General features: G+C 43.3%; 2 protein-coding genes across 3 annotated transcripts in view; one reads left to right on the forward strand and one right to left on the reverse strand.

Moving 5' to 3' along the window:
- Positions 1-23,719, forward strand: part of ergic3 (ERGIC and golgi 3) — a 44,774-nt gene continuing 21,055 nt past the window's right edge. The window contains exon 1 of the mRNA XM_018097692.2: positions 1-37. Within this exon, the coding sequence (XP_017953181.2) occupies positions 16-37 (22 nt within the window). The 5' untranslated portion in view covers positions 1-15. The remainder of the gene's footprint in view (positions 38-23,719) is intronic.
- On the reverse strand, positions 4,876-23,183 carry MGC145685 (uncharacterized protein mgc145685). Of its 2 annotated transcripts, none has more exons than XM_031894178.1 (8): positions 17,058-17,216; positions 15,586-15,666; positions 15,098-15,191; positions 12,349-12,918; positions 11,235-11,359; positions 10,196-10,289; positions 8,864-9,448; positions 4,876-8,332 (listed from the first exon to the last, which is right to left on the reverse strand). In XM_031894178.1, exons 2-8 carry the CDS (start codon positions 15,619-15,621, stop codon positions 7,857-7,859), a joined length of 1,980 nt encoding a protein of 659 aa, XP_031750038.1. In that variant the 5' UTR covers positions 15,622-15,666; positions 17,058-17,216; the 3' UTR covers positions 4,876-7,856.

The following is a 23,719-nucleotide window of genomic DNA, read 5'->3' on the forward strand; positions in this document are numbered from 1 at the left end:
AGATTTCCTCTTTAAATGAGTATTTCCACAACTCTGGGTAAGTACCATATAGCATTATACTGGGTGCATACACTATGGACAGGTTGGCTCATGTAATTGAGTGCCGGCCACTAATCCGTATTTATGTTATGCCGATAACACTTGACGTCCCTGCTTACCAGGTTCAGCACTAAACATTCAATTATGCACATTGTGTAGTTCATGAAGGAGTTACTGTGTCCTCACATTCATTTTCATATGAACTACTTTGTGAATTCACTACTTTGTGAATAGTTCTATGTATTATACAGTTTGCAACTATATGTCCAGCCGCATGTAAATGTTGCTCCCATGAGGAACAAAGGGAATGGGATGCGCAGAAAACTGCAGCAGAAATATGTGCACAATTGGGGGGGGGGGGGGGAGTGGAGAAGGGGGCCGGCCTAAGGGCGCCCAATAGTGAAATCCAGCACTGTATATAGTTTAAATACTGTGCACTAGGCTACAATCCTTCTGTGTATATTTTTCTATATTTTACAGTAATTATGTTGCATTTTGTAGATGTATAAATACAGTGCTTTATACAGCCATTACTATTTACTGTGCACAAATTATAGATTTTTTTACTACCGTGTTTTTGCAACTCCTCTGTGTATAAATACTTTGCATTATTGCAGATTGATAATCATGTGCAATCCTGTGTTAATACATAAATACTATGTATTATACAGTTGGTTTATCCTATGCAACTATTCTATGCAGTTAATTTTTCAGTTGCAGTTATCCAGTGTATAAATACTGTGCATAATGCAGTTAATTTTTCAGTTGCAATTATCCAGTGTATAAATACTGTGCATAATGCAGTTAATTTTTCAGTTGCAGTTATCCAGTGTATAAATACTGTGCATAATTCAGTTAATTTTTCAGTTGCAATTATTCAGTGTATAAATACTGTGCATAATGCAGTTAATTTTTCAGTTGCAGTTATCCAGTGTATAAATACTGTGCATAATGCAGTTAATTTTTCAGTTGCAATTATTCAGTGTATAAATACTGTGCTTTATGCAGTTCATTAATACTGCCATATTGTAGCCACTCAGTACATATATTTTGTGCATCATACAGTTCATTACCACGCTGCTACTACTCGTTATATAGATACTGCGCTTTATGTAGCTCACTATTATTACCATGCTGCTACTACTCTGTGCATTAATTTAGTGTGTTATATAGTGTGTATTAAATAGTTCCTTGCCATACTGCAATGCACATATAGTATATGTATATTCTGTAGATAAATTTATCGTATTGCAACTATTTAATTTTTCTACTGCTCGGATTATTTACCATACCACCATAACACAGCTGCTTAATATATAAACCCTGTAGTTGGTGTATGATACTGTGCATTCTGCAGATTAGCTTTACTACAAGCAATATACTCATTTTTTATTTTACAACTTATACTTATTTTATACAGCTTTTGCTATTATACTACTGCTTTTGTACTACTGTATATTCACAATTATATTGTTTTAACTTCCGTACGTATTTACAGTTTGTTATTGCATCTGTATTTTTTTTTCTAGGTGTAACTATTCAGTTATTAATGTGCTGTTTATATATTTTATTGTAGAACGTATTCAGTATATTACAGTATATTACTCCTGTGTGTACCTTGTAGCTCAGCATCATCACATTGTATTTCATATGAAGCTAAATCACAGGGCATTGATGCTTTTGCATCTCTGTAATTAACCATCCTACTAAGGTGCCGTGTTAAGTACAAATTGATTTCTTAACTATTTGTATTGCATTTGGCTGTTTAGGTTCTACCACATTATATACAATTTTAGATATATGATGTTCCATATGCAGATGGTTACCACATGGCAGCTGTCAATTTTTACATTTGTCAATTTAGTTGTTCTTTTAATTGTACTACTGGTCTGCTCCTTAGTGTGCTTTTATTTGCACATTACAATTTATCTTCTACCATTTTGATAGGATGTTCAAATCAATTTAGTTGTTCTTTTAATTGTACTACTGGTCTGCTCCTTAGTGTGCTTTTATTTGCACATTACAATTTATCTTCTACCATTTTAATAGGATGTTCAAATCAGTAGGGGTTTCATTCAGGTGTTTCCTGCATGGATGGATTGCTGCAGGTTTTACTGCAATGTCCACAGTGTTATCATAATAGATCATGGGGATAATATATGGAAATATTTCTAAGGGCTTACTACAGTATATACATTTATACAAATATCTAATATTGTATTTTACTTTACCTTTTACATTGTTGTTTACTCATTCTGACCAGGTAAGCTATAACCCAGTGATCCCCCAACCAATGGTTCAGGAGCAACATATTGCTCCCCAACTCCTTGGATGTTGCTCCCAGTGGCTTCAAACTTGGTGCCCATTTTTTTTAATTTTTCAGTTTTGAGGCATAAAGACCTCTAAAATAGTCTGCCAGACCACACTGGGCTACTTATCAACCCATCTGAGTCCTTATTGGTCACCTACCTAAAGGTAGGGGATTCCTGCTGTAACCTGAAGTTAAGGCCATTTCTTTTACTGTATACTGCATGTACATAGTTCATCTATGGGGCTGTCTAACTGTTTGCTGTTTTTTAGCACATACAGTACAGCAGATATTATTGATTTTTTTTTTCTGTTTTCTCTCTTTTTGCAGTTCAGCATCTCAATGACGTGACTTTCTTCCTAGGATGTTCCCTTGCCTAATGCATTATTCCTTGATTTTTCATGATGTTATCTAGTATATTCACATATTATTTGTCTGCAACTTCTAAAATGTATTATCTATCCTTTAACAGGCTAAAATCGCTTTAACTAATTTTTTAGCTGTTTATTCAACCTGTAAGTATGAAAATTCATTATCCTGGTTAGTTATACAGATCCCTATAGTACTGCAGGTGTTTCACCACAAAGTGGCTCTTTCGATGGTTCTATCTAATCTGCGGTGCACTACTTTTCCTCAGTAAAGAAGATCTAAAGCACAATATTTTGATTAAGTGGCATTTGTTCTTAAGGAACTATGTGTATTTGTTCCATTACAGTATTGTTACTGTGGCACATTAGTAAGGTTGCAGTGGTTGTTAGTACAGGTATAGGACCCGTTATCCAGAATGCTCGGGACCAAGGGTATTCCGGATAAGGGTTCTCCTTCTTTAATTTGGATCTCCATACCTTAAGTCTGCTAAAAAATCAATAAAACATTAATTAACCCCAATAGGATTGTTTTGCATCCAATAAGGATTATTTATATCTTAGTTGGGATCAATTACAAGGTTCTGTTTTATTATTACAGAGAAAAAGGAAATCAGTTTAAAAATTCTGAATTATTTGATTAAAATGGAGTCTATGGGAGACAGGCTTTCCGTAATTCGGAGCTTTCTGGATAACGGGTTTCCGGATAAGGGGTCCGATACCTGTACAACTGCTGTATATTATTGTGGTGCAGGTTGCCTTTTCCCTCCCTAAGGGGCACATTTACAAAAGCACAAACGCTCGGAGCGTTCATTCGAATGCTCCGAGCGTATTTTCGCCTAATTTTTCGGGCATCCGCACAACTTTTTCGTACGCTTGCGCGAAAATATCGGAAAGGTTTTATCGCTGTTTACAATGGTTCGGTACGAAAATTTCATGACTTTCGGATCGCCAATACGATATTATCGTGACTAATACGATTTTTTCGTAAGCATTTTCTGGATATTTGCGATCTTCAGAAATTTTCGTTTCCGATCCGAATTTTTCCCATTCGGGATTCGAATTCGTGGATTAGTAAATCTGCCCCTAAGTGTGTGTGTTGCTTTGGTATATCCCATTAGTACCCATACCATTAGTAAATGGAAAATCAAATCATACTTACAGAGATTTTCTTTTTCTGGACTGGCAGTGGGTAACTCTTTCCTGGCCCTAATAAGGGGAGCTCTCTGCTTACAGTCAAATAAGGATGCATTGGTGGGCCAGGGATTCAAATTTTTTGTCTGCTATGTAATTTTCTGCAAATCACGTGACCAGGGAATTAACCCATTAGTACCCACTGCCATGTTACAGTCCAGGAAAAGAAAATCTCGGCAAGTATGATTTGATTTTCCATTAACTTATCCAACTGGGATGTGTGTGGCTGTAAGGAAAATCTCATTGGTCGAATCGGCACAGTGTGCACAGGCCCCTGCAAGGTGGACATATAGATTTGTTTATTCAGGGCAACTGGATTTTTGTAATTTGGCAATCAGTGGCCAAGGCCCAGCTGCTCACACATCCTGCTGTCCCGCAATGGGGTCTGCCAGTGGCTCAGAAGTTTTAACTTTATAATAATATTGCCACTTGTGCAGAAATGCCCCCAGTCCACTCCTCTTTAATAACAGACCTATGGCAGTGCTATTAGAAGCTACAGGGCTGTTATCAAAAATAATGGGACCCCATACTCCTTGGTTATCAAAGTCCTCCCCAATGGTACCCAGGTTATCATGCTGCTGCCTGTCTGGGCCCCCTGACCAGTAGACCCTGGCAACTAAATTAAAAAAATAAAATCTCACCCACCTGTATAGTGCATGCCTGATCTGTATAAGCCACACCCACTTACAACCAGACACACCCACAATGTTTCCAAACTCCACCCTACTTCTTTCAAGCCTGCCCGTTTTTGGTCAATAGATTGGACCCTAAGTGCTTACTACTACCACAGAGCCCCTCACAGGATTTAACCTGTGCCCCCTTGATAGCCACCCTGATCTCCTACACAATATCATTTTCTGAGACATTTTTCAGCTAGATATATTCAACTGCTTATCAAGCAGTTTCTCAGTGAGCCTTCAGAAAGTCAGCCGGTTAGTCCATATAACTTCTTGAAGAAAACTAGCCAGACATCTTTTACTGTCCTTTATTTATGTAGCACAGACACAGTCCATACCTCCAACCAACATATGAAAATATAAGGAGGGATGTAAGCAGCAGTGGAATTTTTGCCCTTGGCCACGTCTCCAGATACCACTCCCAATGAACCAAAAAAAATGGTTGGGATGGCAAGAGCAAGACATAGGGTTGCCACCTTTGCTGGAAAAAATACCAGCCTATTTATATATTTCCCTTTTAATAACATTGGTGTCAAGCATCATTTTTACCAGCCAGTTGGCAACCCTAACTGGGAACCATTAGTAATCATGGCACCCCATACTACTAAATAAGTGGGATCCTCACCCTACTTATTAGTCCACTGGTATCCTGGGCCCTGCCAATAAGTAAAATGTAAAAAAAAATGCCCCTTACACACCTTAATCCACCCTGGCTATTACCCAATAAGGATAAAACTCTGCATATGATCCAATTAAACACTGCCATATCCTTCACAAGCCCATCCCCTTTGCCATCAGCAAATCATCATGTTCTTGTCATTTTTTGTGCCCCCCTCTGCCATTGGGACCCAAACTGCAGTGCCCCCCAGTGGTTTTCCTGATAAGGAGTAAAGAAGCACTAAGTGCTACAGTGTTTTATGACGGATACAGAAGCCCCCCACTTTATCTGGATATATTCTGTCCCCAAGCATTTTATGGCACACTCTTGTACCTGCATTTCAAGACCGTGAGTGTGCCCCCCACCTCCCAGCATTTCATGACAAACACAGTGAGTGCCCCCCTACATTTCATCACAACCACCGTGAGTGCCCCCCTGCATTTTTTGACAGACACAGTTTTTGCTCTGAGCAGAATAAAACCCCATCCCAGACTGCAGTTGGAAATTGGGACTGACCACGGAAAGCATAACAGTTCCGAGGTACGCGGTTCCGCTTTTCAGAGATTATATGTCATTCCCATCAATCCCTGCCCCAGCAAACTTTGGTCAGTGTTATCAGGAGGCAAATAACCTGCCTGTATGGTAACATAGTAGGTGAAGTTGAATAGATGTATATCCATCAAGGTCAACCTTTTGTCCAAGTGAAACTGTCAACTGTTTGCTGACCCACAGTAATTCAGGGTTTTATTGGAGTGTGGGAGAAAACCGGGGCACCCAGATGAAACATACAAATACTTGAGGAGAATATGCACACTCCTTGCAGTGCCTGAGGATATAGTAATGGTGGGGCTTGGTTAGTCAAAAGTGGTTAGTGCCGCTGCCAGTGGTGAGAGAAAGCATACCCTGCGGCCCGGGTCTGCTCCCTTTATGCAGGGCGTTACGGGTGAGCCACTATGCATGTGAAATCACTGGTGACCCACGATGAATGCATGTAAAGGTGACCTGTGATTTCGTGCGGGGGGGGGGGGGGGGGCAGAAAAAAAATATATTCTGAAGGGGGAGCCAGGCCCACAAAGTTATGCCACTGCCTTGGGTCCTGAGTTGAAGTTCAGAGTTTTTTTTATAGATCTATGTTTACAACATCATAATCATTACACACAGTGCAGGTTTGGTGGTTAGCAGTGCTGTGGGGGCAGTGCTGTGGGGGCAGTGCTGTGAGTGCAGTTCTGTGGGGGCAGTGCTGTGAGTGCAGTTCTGTGGGGGCAGTTCTGTGGGGGCAGTTCTGTGGGGGCAGTGCTGTGGGGGCAGTGCTGTGGGGGCAGTGCTGTGGGGGCAGTGCTGTGAGGGCAGTGCTGTGGGGCAGTGCTGTGAGTGCAGTGCTGTGGGGCAGTGCTGTGAGTGCAGTTCTGTGAGTGCAGTTCTGTGGGGCAGTGCTGTGAGTGCAGTTCTGTGAGTGCAGTTCTGTGGGGCAGTGCTGTGAGTGCAGTTCTGTGAGTGCAGTTCTGTGGGGCAGTGCTGTGAGTGCAGTTCTGTGAGTGCAGTTCTGTGGGGCAGTGCTGTGAGTGCAGTTCTGTGAGTGCAGTTCTGTGGGGCAGTGCTGTGAGTGCAGTTCTGTGAGTGCAGTTCTGTGGGGCAGTGCTGTGAGTGCAGTTCTGTGAGTGCAGTTCTGTGGGGCAGTGCTGTGAGTGCAGTTCTGTGGGGCAGTGCTGTGAGTGCAGTTCTGTGGGGCAGTGCTGTGGTAACTGCTGCTGCCATACTTCCCTCCTAAGTTTTATTCTGACCTCAGTCCTATCTGCAAGGGGTGATGTTGTTATACCACAGGCCCATTTAAACTTGGTAGCACTAAGTATTTTAAAGGATGAACATGGAGTGGCCCTATAGGATGGTGCTAAGTGCTGCTTGTTGTACTTTCCTGATACCGGCACTATTGGAAGAGCCCATTTAACACTAAATGTGGTGCTAATGACCCACCATGCTGCCTAAATTACAGAAAGGAGACATACAAAAATCCTTGCCAATACTTCCAAGGCCAGAACTGATCTCCATAAATGGCAGAAGTAGCACCAACCTCTAAACCACCATGCCCCTCTTTCCTCACTGATTATCCTGTTTTCTATAGGGTCACCACTCTTACACAGCGCTTTATACACACCAGACACGAAGAGAACGTACCTTGCAAACAGTGCCAAGGTTGAACTCGAGCCCTATAACGCAGCAGTGCAAAGCACTATTGCACCCACTACAGCATATTATAAAGGAGTTGGCACATAGTACGCCTAGACAAGTAGTACTGATTACTTTTCCAACAGATTGTAGAAACTGGCCAAAATGGAGTGTTCTTTTAAGAGTGCTAGAGTAGGTTTTGAATAAGAAATATACCCTGTTATGTCTAGTGTGGGGCCAACATCCCAATTCCAGTTAGCGATGGAGTAGAGAAAATAAGGTGTAGTGTATATATATATATATATGTAATATATTTTTTTTTCTGTAGCAGCAGATATAATAAGTAAATCAGTCTTCTGGGCATTTGTTCATAAATCTGTTGGAACAGAAGAGAGAAATGTGAATAAAAATAGGGAGGATGTCCACTCCATACACCTACTAATAAAATCCAGTCATAGAGGGAAAGATGGATTGTACGAAGGGGGCATGAAAGAAACGGCTGTTCTAGATGCCAGGTCTTGGTGTGCACTGGAGACAAAAGTTCCTGGTCGGGAAGAAGCCATCTGCTCCACCAATTGGCACACAGCCTGGGTCAGGTGTCCAAGTTCCTGCGTGTGCTGGGCTTGTGCCTGGATTAACGCATGATTTGTCTGGACCATGGTTTTTACTGCGTTTTCCAGGCACACCATTCTGCTCTCTAATAAGAGTTCATTTCTACGTTGGCTGCGAATGAGGTCGTTGTGTTCCCGAATGCTTTCCACCAGCTGTCCAACGTGGTGTGCCAGCAGATCCGGCTGCATCGATATTTCTACAGGCTCGTGTCCTCTCATCAGAGGCGTCGGCGAATGCCTAGAAAAGCCTTGTTGTGTGTCGGGGGAGGCAATAATAGAAATGGGTCGGTCTGGGTCTTCCACAGGAATATCGTGATCTGAAAGGAGAGGAACATATCTACTGCTCAGCCATATTAAAAAGTGAAATGCAAACCATAACCAAAGACCATATTCTAGATACCGCCTTGGGGCGGTTTCTTTCTTATAGAAGAGGAACATTGGCCTGGGGCAATTGTGCTCACTGGAGGGGTGCCTAAGTAATTGGCACAACCACTTTCAGGCTCTTTAGATGGACATAAATTGGTTAGGTGCTGCTTCAGGCATTTTGGTGGCAGATTTGTGGACCACTAAAAAAGTAGGGCTTAAGTGCCTGAAGTATCCCTGTCTGCCGCTGCCTATAAAGAAGAGCAAAACTGAAAGGCAGAGTCAGCATTGGCCGTAAATAACACAAATCTCATGCTGTTTTTCTGACAGATAACTAATGGCAGACTGGAGCCAGACACAGAGTAGAAACTATTTGAGGTACCTAAAATATCCGGGACCTTTGTTCACCCCATTATTATACTTGACAAGAAATGTAAGTGTACTGACACACCCACAAATATCCATTGTATGTTTAGGTGACTTACTATTGGTTGATGTGGGCACCATTTTTAGCAGTATTTGATGGCTATTTTGAGCCTCTGCCTCGTTGGTAGACTCTTCAGCTTGCTCACAGGAAACCACATGAGTTATCTCACAAGTTTCCCCATGTAAGCCATTGGTCAACAGAGGAATCCGCGCCTCCTCCTCACTTTCCATAATGTCCAACCCTTCAGACACTCCATAGATCATCTGTGGGGTCATTGTCCGAGCCGCCATCTCCTCAAACTTTGTTAAATGGGTCTCCTCCACTCCTTTCTCTTGCATCTCCCTCCTCATCTGTAGGAGCTTCTTTTTGGTTGTTCTTCTCAGCTTATGCCACCTCTTCTTTATGTCCCCGATAGTCCTGTGAGTGATGCTTACGGCGTTCACCCTCCGCAAGATCTCGGCCCATTTGTGTGCCTTGCGCTGCACGTCTGCCAAGTTGTGCTGAGCACGGAACAGCAGCTTGTTATACGAGGACAACTCTTCGGCCACAATTGCGAGCTCTTCTGGGTTGAACCTGGCCTTCCTCTTGTGCACTTTGGCCTGCCAGCGGCTCATTACCTGTGTTGGCTGTGCAGCAGAAGCCCCTACAGTAAGGATATTGGGGGTTAGACAAAATACTCCGCCATCTTGAAACCTTTAGCAAATCCCTGTGTGTATGTATGTGTGTGTGTGTGTGTATATATATATATATATATATATATATATATAATATAATCTCAAAATGGGAACCTCCACCAAATGCTTTCCCCTAAACTAGCCCTTGATCTGTCCATGTCTCTTCTCCTACACCTGCCTATGCTCCACTCCCTAGCATGTTTTTTCTACCTTTTACCTGTGCTCCACTTAGGATATATACACATGAGAACCTAGAGTTAAGAAACAAGACCCCCACCACTAACTCACTTCTGTTCTGGGGTTCCTCTTCCTATGCACCTATTAAGGCTTACTTTCCAAGGGTACCCTCTGTTGGATTTCTTTATTATAATTATTATGAAGTATTTATAAACCATTTTGCCTCTGCTCCATATTGCATAGGAAGATATAAAGTTTAGGCAGGTCACAGGTGGTGGAACAGGGGCAACCTGCGTCGGCTTAGTTTAATTTTATAACAAAGGTGCCCATGTTTGAGGTCTGGTGCTGTACAAGATGGGGGGGCAAAGTGGTGCTTGAAATAAAATAGGAAACCACAGTTGGCAGGGAGAGGCCCCTACAGAAACTCTTTATCCCTACTAAACACTTCCCCCTCCCCAGTCAATATTACAATGTAATGGATCTTGGTAATATCAGTCTGGACCACTTACAGCAGGTAGCCCCTTGGGCTATATCCTTACCCCATGAACTGTGAGCTTGGCCCCTGCGTACGATTCTCTCTTCTCTAATGACCTTCTTCTCCTCTACATACTCCCAGTCAACCTCGGATTCTACCTGGAGATGAAACAAAGTATCCCCACGAAGCAGGTCACATCTTCTATAAACAAACATATACTCATATACACCAAGCGTATGCGTAAAATGTGCAATTTTTAGCTTTTTAGATAACCGGGTTTTTTTTAGTTCTAAAAATGTTTTTTTTGCCAGCGTGAGTATAATGATTGCTAATTACAATGCACAGTTAAACACATTTAGGCATTTTATTAAATTTTCAGTTCTGCATAAGTGTTCAACTCAGTCAGGCCAAGCAGTATCAGCACCCAAGGCAATATTACTTGGCCCCAGTGCCCGCTTAGTTGTATGCAATATTTATATTTTAGGAGCCTCTACATGGCACATGTTATAAAACTGTGACCCCCCTGGCATTCATATTTAGGACGTTTCATTGTACAGGTTTGGGATCAGTTATCCATAAAGTTTCAAAACATGGAAAGGCCATCTCCCATAGACTCCATTATAAGCCAATAATTCTACTTTTTAAAAATGATTCTCTTTTCTCTGTAATAATAAAACAGTACCTGTACTAGATCCCAACTAAGATATAATTACCCCTTATTGGGGGCAGAACAGCCCTATTGGGTTTATTTAATGGTTAAATGATCCCCTTTTCTCTGTAATAATAAAACAGTACCTGTACTTGATCCCAACTAAGATATAATTACCCCTTATTGGGGGCAGAACAGCCCTATTGGGTTTATTTCATGGTTAAATGATCCCCTTTTCTCTGTAATAATAAAACAGTACCTGTACTTGATCCCAACTAAGATATAATTACCCCTTATTGTGGGCAGAACAGCCCTATTGGGTTTATTTAGTCTTTAAATGCCTTTTTTTTAGTAAATTTAAGGTATGGAGATACAAACTACGGAAAATTATTATCTGGAAAACCCCAGGTCCCGAGCAAAGTTTGGCGATGGCTTGTGCATGCTAAATACTTACAGACATGGCAGTCGGTGGGTTATTCGATGCTCTGTGTGCTGCTAACTGGTGCTGATCAGGAGCTGCACTCTCTGGAGACCTCTCTGTTTTGCCGTTGAACATGTCTTCAGAGTAGGAACTGTGACCTATTGAATTGGGCAATATAGAAAAAAACACATTTAAATTGTAAGCAGCAGTCCTGCCCTGCTTTATGGCTGAGATTCTAGCTATCTGTATAACAGAGCATTCTGTCACAGTGGCACAGATCCTATCTGATCCCCCCATTGTAAGCAGCAGTTCTGCCCTGCTTTATGGCTGAGATTCTAGCTATCTGTATAACAGAGCATTCTGTCACAGTGGCACAGATCCTATCTGATCCCCCCATTGTAAGAAGCAGTCCTGCCCTGCTTTATGGCAGAGAAATATGTCACAACAGGCACAGATCCTATCTGATCCCCCCCATTGTAAGCAGCAGTCCTGCCCTGCTTTATGGCTGAGATTCTAGCTATCTGTATAACAGAGCATTCTGTCACAGTGGCACAGATCCTATCTGATCCCCCCATTGTAAGCAGCAGTCCTGCCCTGCTTTATGGCTGAGATTCTAGCTATCTGTATAACAGAGCATTCTGTCACAGTGGCACAGATCCTATCCCCCCCATTGTAAGCAGCAGTCCTGCCCTGCTTTATGGCTGAGATTCTAGCTATCTGTATAACAGAGCATTCTGTCACAGTGGCACAGATCCTATCTGATCCCCCCCATTGTAAGCAGCAGTCCTGCCCTGCTTTATGGCTGAGATTCTAGCTATCTGTATAACAGAGCATTCTGTCACAGTGGCACAGATCCTATCTGATCCCCCCATTGTAAGCAGCAGTCCTGCCCTGCTTTATGGCTGAGATTCTAGCTATCTGTATAACAGAGCATTCTGTCACAGTGGCACAGATCCTATCTGATCCCCCCATTGTAAGCAGCAGTCCTGCCCTGCTTTATGGCTGAGATTCTAGCTATCTGTATAACAGAGCATTCTGTCACAGTGGCACAAGTCTAATGTGATACCCACTGTAAGGTCTGGTTTGAGGCCTTAGTTCCCTTTTAAGGGAATTTGGAGAATGATAAAATAGAGTCTGAAAGACTTACAAGATGTGCTGGCTTCTGAATTCTTCTCATCGCTGATCTGGGATATGGGCACCTGACTCTTGCGTCTAGTCATGTATGGCTCTCGTTGAGGGACCTTACACTCAGGTGACCTTTCGTGTGATGATACATCAGAATCTTCATTACTATCCAATATATCATCGCTACTGAAAAAATAGCTCATCTTTGGCGTCATGGTCTTGGCGGCCATTTTCTCTAGGCGAGTGAGTCGCGTTTTCTTCCTCGGTGACACTCCGCCCGGCTTCCCTTGCTCCCTCCTTATCTTGAAAAGCTTCTTCCTGGCGGTTTTCCTCAAGTCGTGCCATCGTTTCTTGATGTCATCTATAGTCCGGAAAGTCACCTGGTGAGCGTTCACCCGGTTCAATATGTCGGCCCACTTGGCTGCCTTACACTGGGCCTTGACCGGATCCTGATGGATGGTGAACAGGAGCTTGTTGTGGGCAGAAAGTTCTTCCACAACGATAGCCAACTCCTCTGGTGTGAATCTGGCTTTCTTTTTGTGCCCTCGTCCTTGCCCGCGCTTTGGCGCATTGGAGGATTTTCTTTGTTGACCTGCAGGAACAGATTGAGCTATTTTAGGAAAATTATATTTATATAATACACAAGAGCCATGAATATCTTGTAAATTATATCCTTATAAATGGTGCTTAATGATGCCATTGGTTATAATCAATGCTTTGTGATGTCATTTCTGTCACATGACTCACTGAAACTTGTTTATTATTATAAATAATGTACCCTCTGTTGTAAAATATAAGGATATTAGAAGTCACCTCGGAGTTCCTTGACCATGGTCATGGAACTTGCTCTGCTCTGTACAGCAGGGGGTACATTATTCACTGTATATAGTTAGGGGCTTAGGAAAAGTTTTCTTAGATAGAGATAGATATATATAATTTAAACGTTGCAAGGATTATGGTTTTCTTGTAGTGATCACAATAACATTTATAACCATGTTGAATGTGTCTCTGCTTTCCATACATAAGAAAGTATATGGCACATTAGATAGAAGTATTAACTTACCTATTACTTAACTTGCTTAGTTAAAGGGGAACTCTGGCCTCCAAACCAACATTTGTTACAGATCCCCACACAACACAGAAACCCCTAATATACAGTGGTGTGAAAAACTATTTGCCACCTTCCTGATTTCTTATTCTTTTGCATGTTTGTCACACAAAATGTTTCTGATCATCAAACACATTTAACTATTAGTCAAAGATAACACAAGTAAACACAAAATGCAGTTTTTAAATGAGGGTTTTTATTATTTAGGGAGAAAAAAAATCCAAACCTACATGGCCCTGTGTGACTAGGCCACTCCAAAGTCTTCATTTTGTTTTTCTTCAGCCATTCAGAGGTGGATTTGCTGGTGTGTTTTGGGTCATTGTCCTGCTGCAGCACCCAAGATCGCTTCAGCTTGAGTTGACGAACAGATGGCCGGACATTCTCCTTCAGGATTTTTTGGTAGACAGTAGAATTCATGGTTCCATCTCTCACAGCAAGCCTTCCAGGTCCTGAAGCAGCAAAACAACCCCAGACCATCACACTACCACCACCATATTTTACTGTTGATATGATGTTCTTTTTCTGAAATACTGTGTTACTTTTACGCCAGATGTAACGGGACACGCACCTTCCAAAAAGTTCAACTTTTGTCTCGTCGGTCCACAAGGTATTTTCCCAAAAGTCTTGGCAATCATTGAGATGTTTTTTAACAAAATTGAGACGAGCCATAATGTTCTTTTTGCTTAAAAGTGGTTTGCGCCTTGGAAATCTGCCATGCAGGCCGTTTTTGCCCAGTCTCTTTCTTATGGTGGAGTCGTGAACACTGACCTTAATTGAGGCAAGTGAGGCCTGCAGTTCTTTAGATGTTGTCCTGGGGTCTTTTGTGGCCTCTCGGATGAGTTGTCTCTGCGCTCTTGGGGTAATTTTGGTCGGCCGGCCACTCCTGGGAAGGTTCACCACTGTTCCATGTTTTTGCCATTTGTGGATAATGGCTCTCACTGTGGTTCGCTGGAGTCCCAAAGCTTTAGAAATGGCTTTATAACCTTTACCAGACTGATAGATCTCAATTACTTTTGTTCTCATTTGTTCCTCAATTTCTTTGGATCTTGGCATGATGTGTAGCTTTTGAGGTGCTTTTGGGCTACTTCTCTGTGTCAGGTAGCTCCTATTTAAGTGATTTCTTGATTGAAACAGGTGTGGCAGTAATCAGGCCTGGGGGTGACTACAGAAATTGAACTCAGGTGTGATAAACCACAGTTAAGTTATTTTTTAACAAGGGGGGCAATCACTTTTTCACACGGGGCCATGTAGATTTGGAGTTTTTTTTCTCCCTTAATAACGTAAACCTTCATTTAAAAACTGCATTTTGTGTTCAATTATGTTATCTTTGACTAATAGTTAACGGTTTTTGATGAGCAGAAACATTTAAGTGTGACAAACATGCAAAAGAATAAGAAATCAGGAAGGGGGCAAATAGTTTTTCACACCACTGTACCTATCCCTGTAATCTGCTTCTTCAAAAAGTACAACTAAATACCATATTCATATGCTGAAAAAAAGCCTATGTTGTGTTTAGGTGGAGTTCCCCTTTGCCTTCCCCTGAAAACTTGGACTTGGAGTTTAAAATGAGACATTCTATATTATATATAAATAACAGGGGGTCTGCTGAACAACCACCCGACTAAATCATGTTATTAGTAAGTATATACACAGCTACGTGTACCTGAGGTTGCTGGGGTGGCATCTTCATTGTCGTCTGAGGATGACGCCTCCTTGTCCTCAATATACTCCCAGTCCTGCTCAGAGTTGATTTGTATCTGAAATTGAACAAATCACATTTATATAACGATGAACCAATCATCCAGCCCCCCCCCGCCCCCCCCCGCCCAGCCCCAGTGAATTAACCATTAGCCTTTTACAATAATACCTATCGTATTTATGCCCAAATAATGCTCCTAGTGATGCTATGCCAACTCCACCAAGAGAACGCTCCCGGTACAGACAGCCATGTTTGCTGACACACTTGCGCATAACGAGTTCACTAATTATGTACACGAGTGTGACATCCCACGCATACTCACAAATAGGATCTCGAAAATGAAAATCATAACAGAAACCAGTGTAATTAAGAGCAAATTAGATAGTAAAGGCGTGCTGAGTATTCCCAAGCCCCCTTTACCCCCTCATTCCTGCAGAAAAGTATTTATTTACCGTTAGGAATGGGTCCTTCAAGTGTGATTTCTCCATGCCTCATTTATAGTGACTCTGGGTGGGTCCAGCAGAACAGCAACGCTAGAGAGAGAGAGAACAACATTATTCTCTTAATTCCCCATTTATAGCCATTTATTTAGTACAACTTTATCTATGCAGTACTGTATGTTTATAATACACTAACATACCTCCCAACATTTGTAAAAATGGAAAGAGGGACAAAAAAAAAAAGCTGCGCCTAAGCTGCAAGTCTCAGTTCCCCCAAGAGACCTGTTTAGCTTATCAGTTACAGTTGTATCTAAGGGCAGGTGTGGCTTGTTAACTTTCTGGGCTCTCTGCCAAAAGCTACATTTTTAATTATGTTTGCATCTATGTGCAGGTATAGCATGTTAAATAAGCTCACTTATTTAATTAAGTTTGAGAAACAATGTATCAAAGTGCAGGTGTAACTTGTTAAGATTCTGGGCTCTCTGACAAAAGCCCATTTATTTAATTAAGTGTGAGAAACAATGTAAGTGCAAGTATAGCTTGTTAAGATGTATGGGCTCTCTGCCAAAAGCTACTTTTTAATTTAAGTTTTTTTAGCTCAGTGCAGGAGATCAAAGGGAAATGAGGGACTTTTCAGAAAGAATCCGGGACACTGGGCTGAGCTGTTAAAAGAGGGACTGTCCCGCACAAATTGGGACAGTTGGGAGGTATGCAGTAGTATACAAAGTGGGGGGTGGGTGGGCAGGCAAACATTGCAGAAAAACACCCACATTACCAGTCCACAGAAAAGCCCTCAGTTGTACCCCAAGTGTGATGTGTCGGAACCTGACACAAAACAGGGACATACGCCAGGGTTTAAAGGCAGGAGAAAAAGGAGCATAATACCAAGTGAGACCCCCAAGTTGTGTAGCGCAGTGCCATAATGTAATCCCTAGCTTAATAGTGTAGAGCAGGGATCCCCAACCAGTGGCTCAGGGGCAACATGCTGCTCCCCAACCCCTTGGGTGTTGCTCCCAGTGCCCCCAAACCAGGGAGTTATTTTTGAATTCCTGACTTGGGGGCAAGTTTTGGTTGAATAAAAACAAGATTTCCTACCAAATAAAGCCCCCTGTAAGCTGATAGTGTGCATAGAGGCTGCCTAATAGCCAATCACAGCCCTTATTTGGCACCTCCATGAACTTTTATGGTGCTTGTGTTGCTCCCCAAGTCTTTTTATTTGACTCATGAGTAAGAAAGGTTGGGGACCCCTGGTGTAGAGTTTATTATGGTGGAAGGCTACAGGATAACAAACACAGTGGCCTCCTTAAGCAGTCCCTAATGCACAGTCCCTTTTGTACAATCCACAGGTAATACGGGAAGAGTCTCCCTTTAAATCAGTCAGAAAATCCCTTGGGCAAATCCACTGTTGCCCAGCACAGAGCTGCAGCCAATACTCAGAACAGGACACAGTATTCCCCCTTATACAAGTCACAGAATAACAGTACCTTTTTGTATCATTGCCGACTGCCAGCAGTATGCAACCCTCTTTGGGATCTAAGGTGGGGGGGTCTTGTTGCAGCCGGGGTGCACCCCAAAGTCTCAGGAGAATATGGTCCCAGGCAGGAGCTGCACATCTTACCCTGTCCCACAAGAACAACACCCACCTCCCCAGACCAACAGTCATTTGCTTTAGTAGAGGGAGTGATTTTGCCAGACCCCCTGGGGTAAACTGGTTTGTCCACTATGTAGCTGCAGCGGGTGGGGGCTGGGTAATGTTCTAAGCACTTGACTGTTGAAGTCTTTTTATACTGGAAATAGGGGTTTATGGGAAAAAGATGGAAGCACTTTTCAGTGGGTGCCTGATTAATTGGGCACCCCCCACTTACCAGTCACTGCCCTCCTGTAATGCCGCAACCTGCATTTTTACCCACTTTGACCTGCTACCCAACCCCACCAGCAACTGCCTCATCCACAACCCACTGACCACCATTAACCAGGAAGTGCTGTTGCTGCAACCATCGTCAGAAGTGGGAGGTGGTAGGAAGAAAGCTTTTAAGAAATATTGATAAGACCCATGACGGACTTCTGTTTTTCTGTGGACCAAAACGGTCACATCAGTGGGATGAAGGGTGGGGTTGTTTATACAGAACTCAGTATCTATACTTAATTAACTAGGGGAGGTTTAGCAATTATTAATTAAACAAAATCCTCTTTAATCAAATGATGCTTCCCTGTTAAGTTTATGAGCCATGTCACTTTAAAATGGTTTCCTAGGCTGGGACTTTTGTTTTGATGATCCTTTCAGTGAGTATGGGTGGGTAACGGAACTAATATAGCAGTAGCACAGTTTAAACAGTGCCGTGAAGTTGAATCGGGTGCAAGGCATTGTGGGCATTGGCTGGGGGAGAGCTGGTACTTGGATTCAATGGTACAAGTGGTCAGAAACAGAAGTGCAGGAAATAGTAAGGACAGACGGACTGCTTTTGGTTATTTATAATAATGTGATATTCCCCTTTATATAGAATGCATTGTGCTGGGTTATACTGAAATATAAGCAGGGCCCTTTTCTAATATAGTTTTTTTGGACTGACACCACGTAATATCAGTTTTAATGGATAATCATTCTTTTCCCCAACCAGATCATTGGTCTCGCTGTCCTTTCTGCCCCCAAGGTGCTTCTAGATAGTTGTTCAAAAACCACCCAGGATCCACACAAACTCTTCTCAGTTTCCCACAAGCCCCAATCCTTCCACAACCCACAGATCCCTCTTTAGCCTTGGGAACACCCTCTGCAACAGGGCCCCTGACTGCAGTACCCCCACATGGTCTTGGCTCGATACAAAGGGGCGAGAGCAGAGATGTCAATATGGAGCTTCAGTAAATTATGGGTGTGGCTTGTCAAAATGGTCCAATGACAGCACTGCACATGGGTACGGGACCTTCTGGCCCCACTGAACAGGGGTGTAACTAGAAAGAAAGCAGACTCTGTGGCTTCAGGGGCTCATATATTTTAGTACAATAGATCAACTTAGCAATGTTTTGGGGCCCTACAATGCTGTGGGGTCCAGTAAAATGAGTTACGCATTAAAGGAAAACTATACCCCAGAATGAGTACTTAACCAACAGTTTATTTTATGTTAAGTGACCTATTAAAAAATCTTGCCAAACTGGAATACATATATATCAGTAAATATTGCCCTTTTACATCCTTTCCCTTGAGCCACCATTTAGTGATGGGCTGTGTGCTCCCTCAGAGATCAGCTGACAGGAAGTGATGCAGCTCTAACTGTAACAGGAAGTAATGTGGGAGCAAAAGGCAGAACTCTGCCCATTCATTGGCTGATGGGGCCTAGCATGTATGTGTGCCTTGGCTTGTTTGCGTGCACTGTGACTCCTATGATCCCAGGGAGCGGCACCTTAATTCTTAAAATGGCAGTTTTCTATTTAGGATTACCCAGCGGCACATACTACTAAAATAGTATATTTATATGAAAATGGTTTATTTAGATGAAGCAGGGATTTACATATGAGCTGTGTTTATGTTTGGGGGTTATAGTTTTCCTTTAAAGGGACAATCAGTTGGGGTCTTTTTTAGCAATTTACTATCTTTTGTCTAAGCTACCGCTCTGCCATTATAAAGATACAGACGCCACTTTGGCACCTCATTCTCTACATCAGGGGTCCCCAACTGCCGGGCCGCGGACTGCATGCTACTGGGCCGCTGACGTTTCCACGAACGGCAAGCACCGCCCAACGTGAATGATCGCGCCGTGCAACTGAAGGCGTAACTGAACGCGCCGCACATATAGAGGCGCTATTGAACACACCGTACACGCATCATCTCACTGTGCTTTCACTAGAATGTCGCTTCGCAAATGACCCCACCCCCCACTCCCCCGGTCTGTGGAAACATTTTCCTGGTAGTAACCGGTCCTTGGTGCCAAAAAGGTTGGGGACCCCTGCTCTACATCATATCATCCACGCTAATATCCCACATACCTGACTGCCCTGTTGCAAATACACTTTCCATGAGCATAATGTGCAATTTCTCTAATCCACCATCAGTCACAAGCCCACTAACCTTCTCCATGATATCTTGAACAGTCAAAAACACACAAAAAATCTACCCCAACCAGCTTCTAGCATTACGAATATCAATGGATAAAGACACAGAAATGTTGTATACTATTCCATTAAAATGGAGAAATATCCCCGAATCGCTGAATTTAAATGGCAGCTACTAATAATATTAAGTTGGTGTTTAAATGATCAACTAGACCATGAATGCGCCACTATAAAAACTGCGGCTCACGTGCAAACGCCCCAAATGGATCCCTCCAGAAATCACATATAAGCAGCATACAATATACAATTACAGGTGTGGGACCTGTTGTCTGACAACCTTCAATCTAATAATAATTATTAGGATGGTTGCAGGAAAGATCATTATTGGTACGTGTATGGCCACCTTTCATACCTCCCAACAGCCCCTTCTTTTACCAACTTTTTAACAGCTTCCCTTTGATCTCAATTTCACCTTTTTAGCAAAACACAAAATTATTATTAACATTTATTTATAAAGCACCAACATATTCCGCAGCGCTGTACAATAAGTGGGTTTCATACATTGGACATACAGAGTAACATATAAAGCAACCAATAACCGATACAGGAGAGCCCTGCCCAAAAGAGCTTACAATCTACATCCTTATGCACCACTCTATACTCTGCTACTGTTTTAGTAGCCTCTCTTTCTCTTGTTATATAAATGAACTGAGATTATAATCCTTGTGCCATAACTATTATATTACTGCCCCAGAAAGTGCTTCGGGTACTCCCAATGAACGTTGGAAATTGAAAGATTTGAACTTTGGGTCTTCTTAAGGACAGGGTAAATAAAAGGTTTGGTTTGTGCTGATTTATATGGAACTATAGCATGCCTCACAACTGTTCCGAATAGCTCAGCCCGCAGTCCCGCATTCCTATTGAAAAGTCCTTCATTTCCCTTTGATCTCCTGCACTGAATGCCAAAAGATACAATGTTTCTCAAACTTAATTAGATAAGTAGGCTTTTGGCAGAGAGCCCAGAGAATACTCAACACCTGCACTGAGATACAATTGTAACTAATAAGCTGAACAGGTTTCTTGGGGGAACTGAGACTTGAGCAAAACTGTAATAATGCATTAAAAAAAGACCCCAAAACCCCAGAAATGTGTTCTAACTTAAAATAACCTGCCAAATTTTGTAAAATGGGAGTGATATTTAGGGGGTGTGGTCACAAAAATAGGCGTGCTGCAGTAATAATAAATAATAAGTGATTTCAATATACTTTGGTAGAATTGGTCAACTCAACAATATTTTGGGGCCCTAATCTGAATTCACTGTTGGGGCCCAATAACATCTAGTTCTGCCACTGACCACTCACTACTCAGGTGCACCATTACTTCCATGAATACCTCCCAACATTTGAAAAATGCAAAGAGGGACAAGAAGATGTTTTGACCAACCCCACTTTTGTAACCACACCCCCTAAATGCCACTCCCATTTTACAAAATTTGACAGGTTATGTAAAGTTTGAACACATTTCTGGGAGTTTTGAGGTCTTGTTTTATGTGTTTTTACAGTTTTGCTAATTAAGGTGAAATTGCCCTTTAGGGTGAAGATACACAGAGCAACTAGTAGCAGCAACTTGTCGCAGCTACTAAAATAGATAATGCTGATCATTTACTGATAACTGTCTCTAGGTTTGTTTTAGCAGAGGCAATTCTCAGTATTGTCTATGGCAATATTTGCTGGAGTTTAGGGCTCTGGTACACGGGGAGATTAGTCGCCTGCGGCAAAACTCCCTGTTTGCGGGCGACTAATCTCCCCGAGTTGCCTTCCCCTGCCATCCCATCGGCGAACATGTAAGTCGCCGGCGGGATGGCACACGCGGCGGCGCGATTTCGCGCAAATCGCCGAAAAAGACTCGCCGCGTCTGCCATCCCACCGGCGACTTACATTGTCGCGGATGGGATGGCAGGGGAAGGCAACTCGGGGAGATTAGTCGCCCGCAAACAGGGAGTTTTGCCGCAGGCGACTAATCTCCCTGTGTGCCAGAGCCCTTAGTAGCCGTGAAAAAGTAGCTGCTACTAAGTAGTCCAGTGTGTCTTCACCCTTAAGATGCAAGTCTCAGTTCCCTCAAGAGGTATGCCTTCCATGGTCAAAAAATCTCGCTGTGCATATGTAATTCTTAACTCAGCAGGGGAATTTTAAAAACCAGGGCAACAGCATATAGTGACACAAGGCCAGGGGAAGGGCCTAAAACTTGGTAAGTCCCAAGTAGCACAGGGGAGTTGACAGCTATGCGAGGGGAGACTGAATGGCCCATCTTGGGGGAAACCCGAGCGTTACTGAGAGCACCTTACCCAGCTATAGCTCCTTCCTAAACCTGCTGCCCTTGATTAGCTATAGGGTCTATGCCTCTCCTACTCACACCCCCTAACGTGAACAATAGGAGCTAATTAAATAGGGCTACCATACCCCCATATAAAAAATAAGGAACTATACCCCTATATAACCATAATAGATCACAACCTATCCCGTTCTCCAAGGCACCTGTACCTGATAATCCCAGAATTGTACAGTATATCAAGTGAATATTAAAGGCATATTGGAAGTTGGAAGACCAGGGCATGATGGGACTTGTAGTGTGACCAATTCTAGGGTTATTCTTAGGGTTACTTAATAAAAAGCATTGTTTGCCCAGGAGCAGTAACCCATAGCAACTAATAAAGCTACCTGCTGATTGGTTGCTATGGGTTATTGCACCCAGTCAAACTTAGTGTATTTTATTACATAACCCCATTTAGAATGATATCATGGTCACGTGACTGTAAAAGCACAGAGGCTGTGGGATATCTTGTGTATAACTGACAGAGTGATGAAGAAAAGAATAAAGGGAAGGTGTGGGTATATATGGCCTCTGTAAGGATGGTGGGCTCTGAAGACAAGGTTGTTATATGGGGTATATTTATCATGCTGTGTAAAAAGTGGAGTAAAACATCACTGGTGATGTTGTTTATAGCAACCAATCAGATCTAATTGCTGATTGGTTGCCCTGGGCAACATCACAGGTAATGCTTTACTCCACTTTTTACACAGCATGATAAATATACCCCTACATACTAGGCATGGGGTTGGTCAGTAGTTCACTTGCTGTGAGGTAACTGTCCCTGCAGGAAGCAGGCTTGGGATTGGCTCTTTGTTGATAAGGGGTAGAAGTAACACTGGGAATATTGACAATATTTGGGATTGGAGCAAGGGACCACATGACCAGTAGCGGCGGCCCTTCAGAGGGTATAAATGCGCTGGAAAGTTGGCGGCGCTCTCACCTTGACACTCGGCAGGGCTCTGCTCCTATGGCGCATCTCTGTCAGGATACTGTGCGAGCTGGCAGCAGTACGGAGAGAGCTGACTGACCGCAGCACAGAGCAACAGCATCAGGAACCATAGCCAGGAGCTAGCAGCAGTGCGCACAGGAAAAGGAAGAGGCGGCCGGTTCCCCAGCCTGAGTGTCGGGGGAGGCAGAAGCCTATCAGCAGCGGCAGCAGCAGCCCCCACAAGCACGAACCAGCCCCCCCATCGGCGTGCCTGCGTCTGCAGCTGGGTCGGGTCACGTCAGGGGAGGGTCGGCACACGGGCGGCAACTTCAAATGAACAACCAGAGCGGCGGAGCGGACTAGCACTGACCCGGCCCTCCCCTCGCCTCCCCTCCCCTCCGCTCCCCTCCACTCAGTGAGGCATAAGGAACTACAGGGGGGAGCGGACTAGCACTGACCCGGCCCTCCCCTCCCCTCCCCTCCCCTCCCCTCGCCTCCCCTCCCCTCCCCTCCCCTCCGCTCCCCTCCCCTCCGCTCCCCTCCACTCAGTGAGGCATAAGGAACTACAGGGGGGAGCGGACTAGCACTGACCCGGCCCTCCCCTCCGCTCCCCTCCACTCAGTGAGGCATAAGGAACTACAGGGGGGAGTGGACTAGCACTGACCCGGCCCTCCCTCTCCCCTCCACTCAGTGAGGCATAAGTAACTACAGGGGGAGCGGACTAGCACTGACCCGGCCCTCCCCTCGCCTCCGCTCAGTGAGGCATAAGGAATGACAGGGGGGAGCGTACCACTTGGTACTGTA

The sequence above is a fragment of the Xenopus tropicalis genome, chromosome 10, assembly GCF_000004195.4.
Source record: "Xenopus tropicalis strain Nigerian chromosome 10, UCB_Xtro_10.0, whole genome shotgun sequence".
Classification (NCBI taxonomy): Eukaryota; Metazoa; Chordata; class Amphibia; order Anura; family Pipidae; genus Xenopus; species Xenopus tropicalis.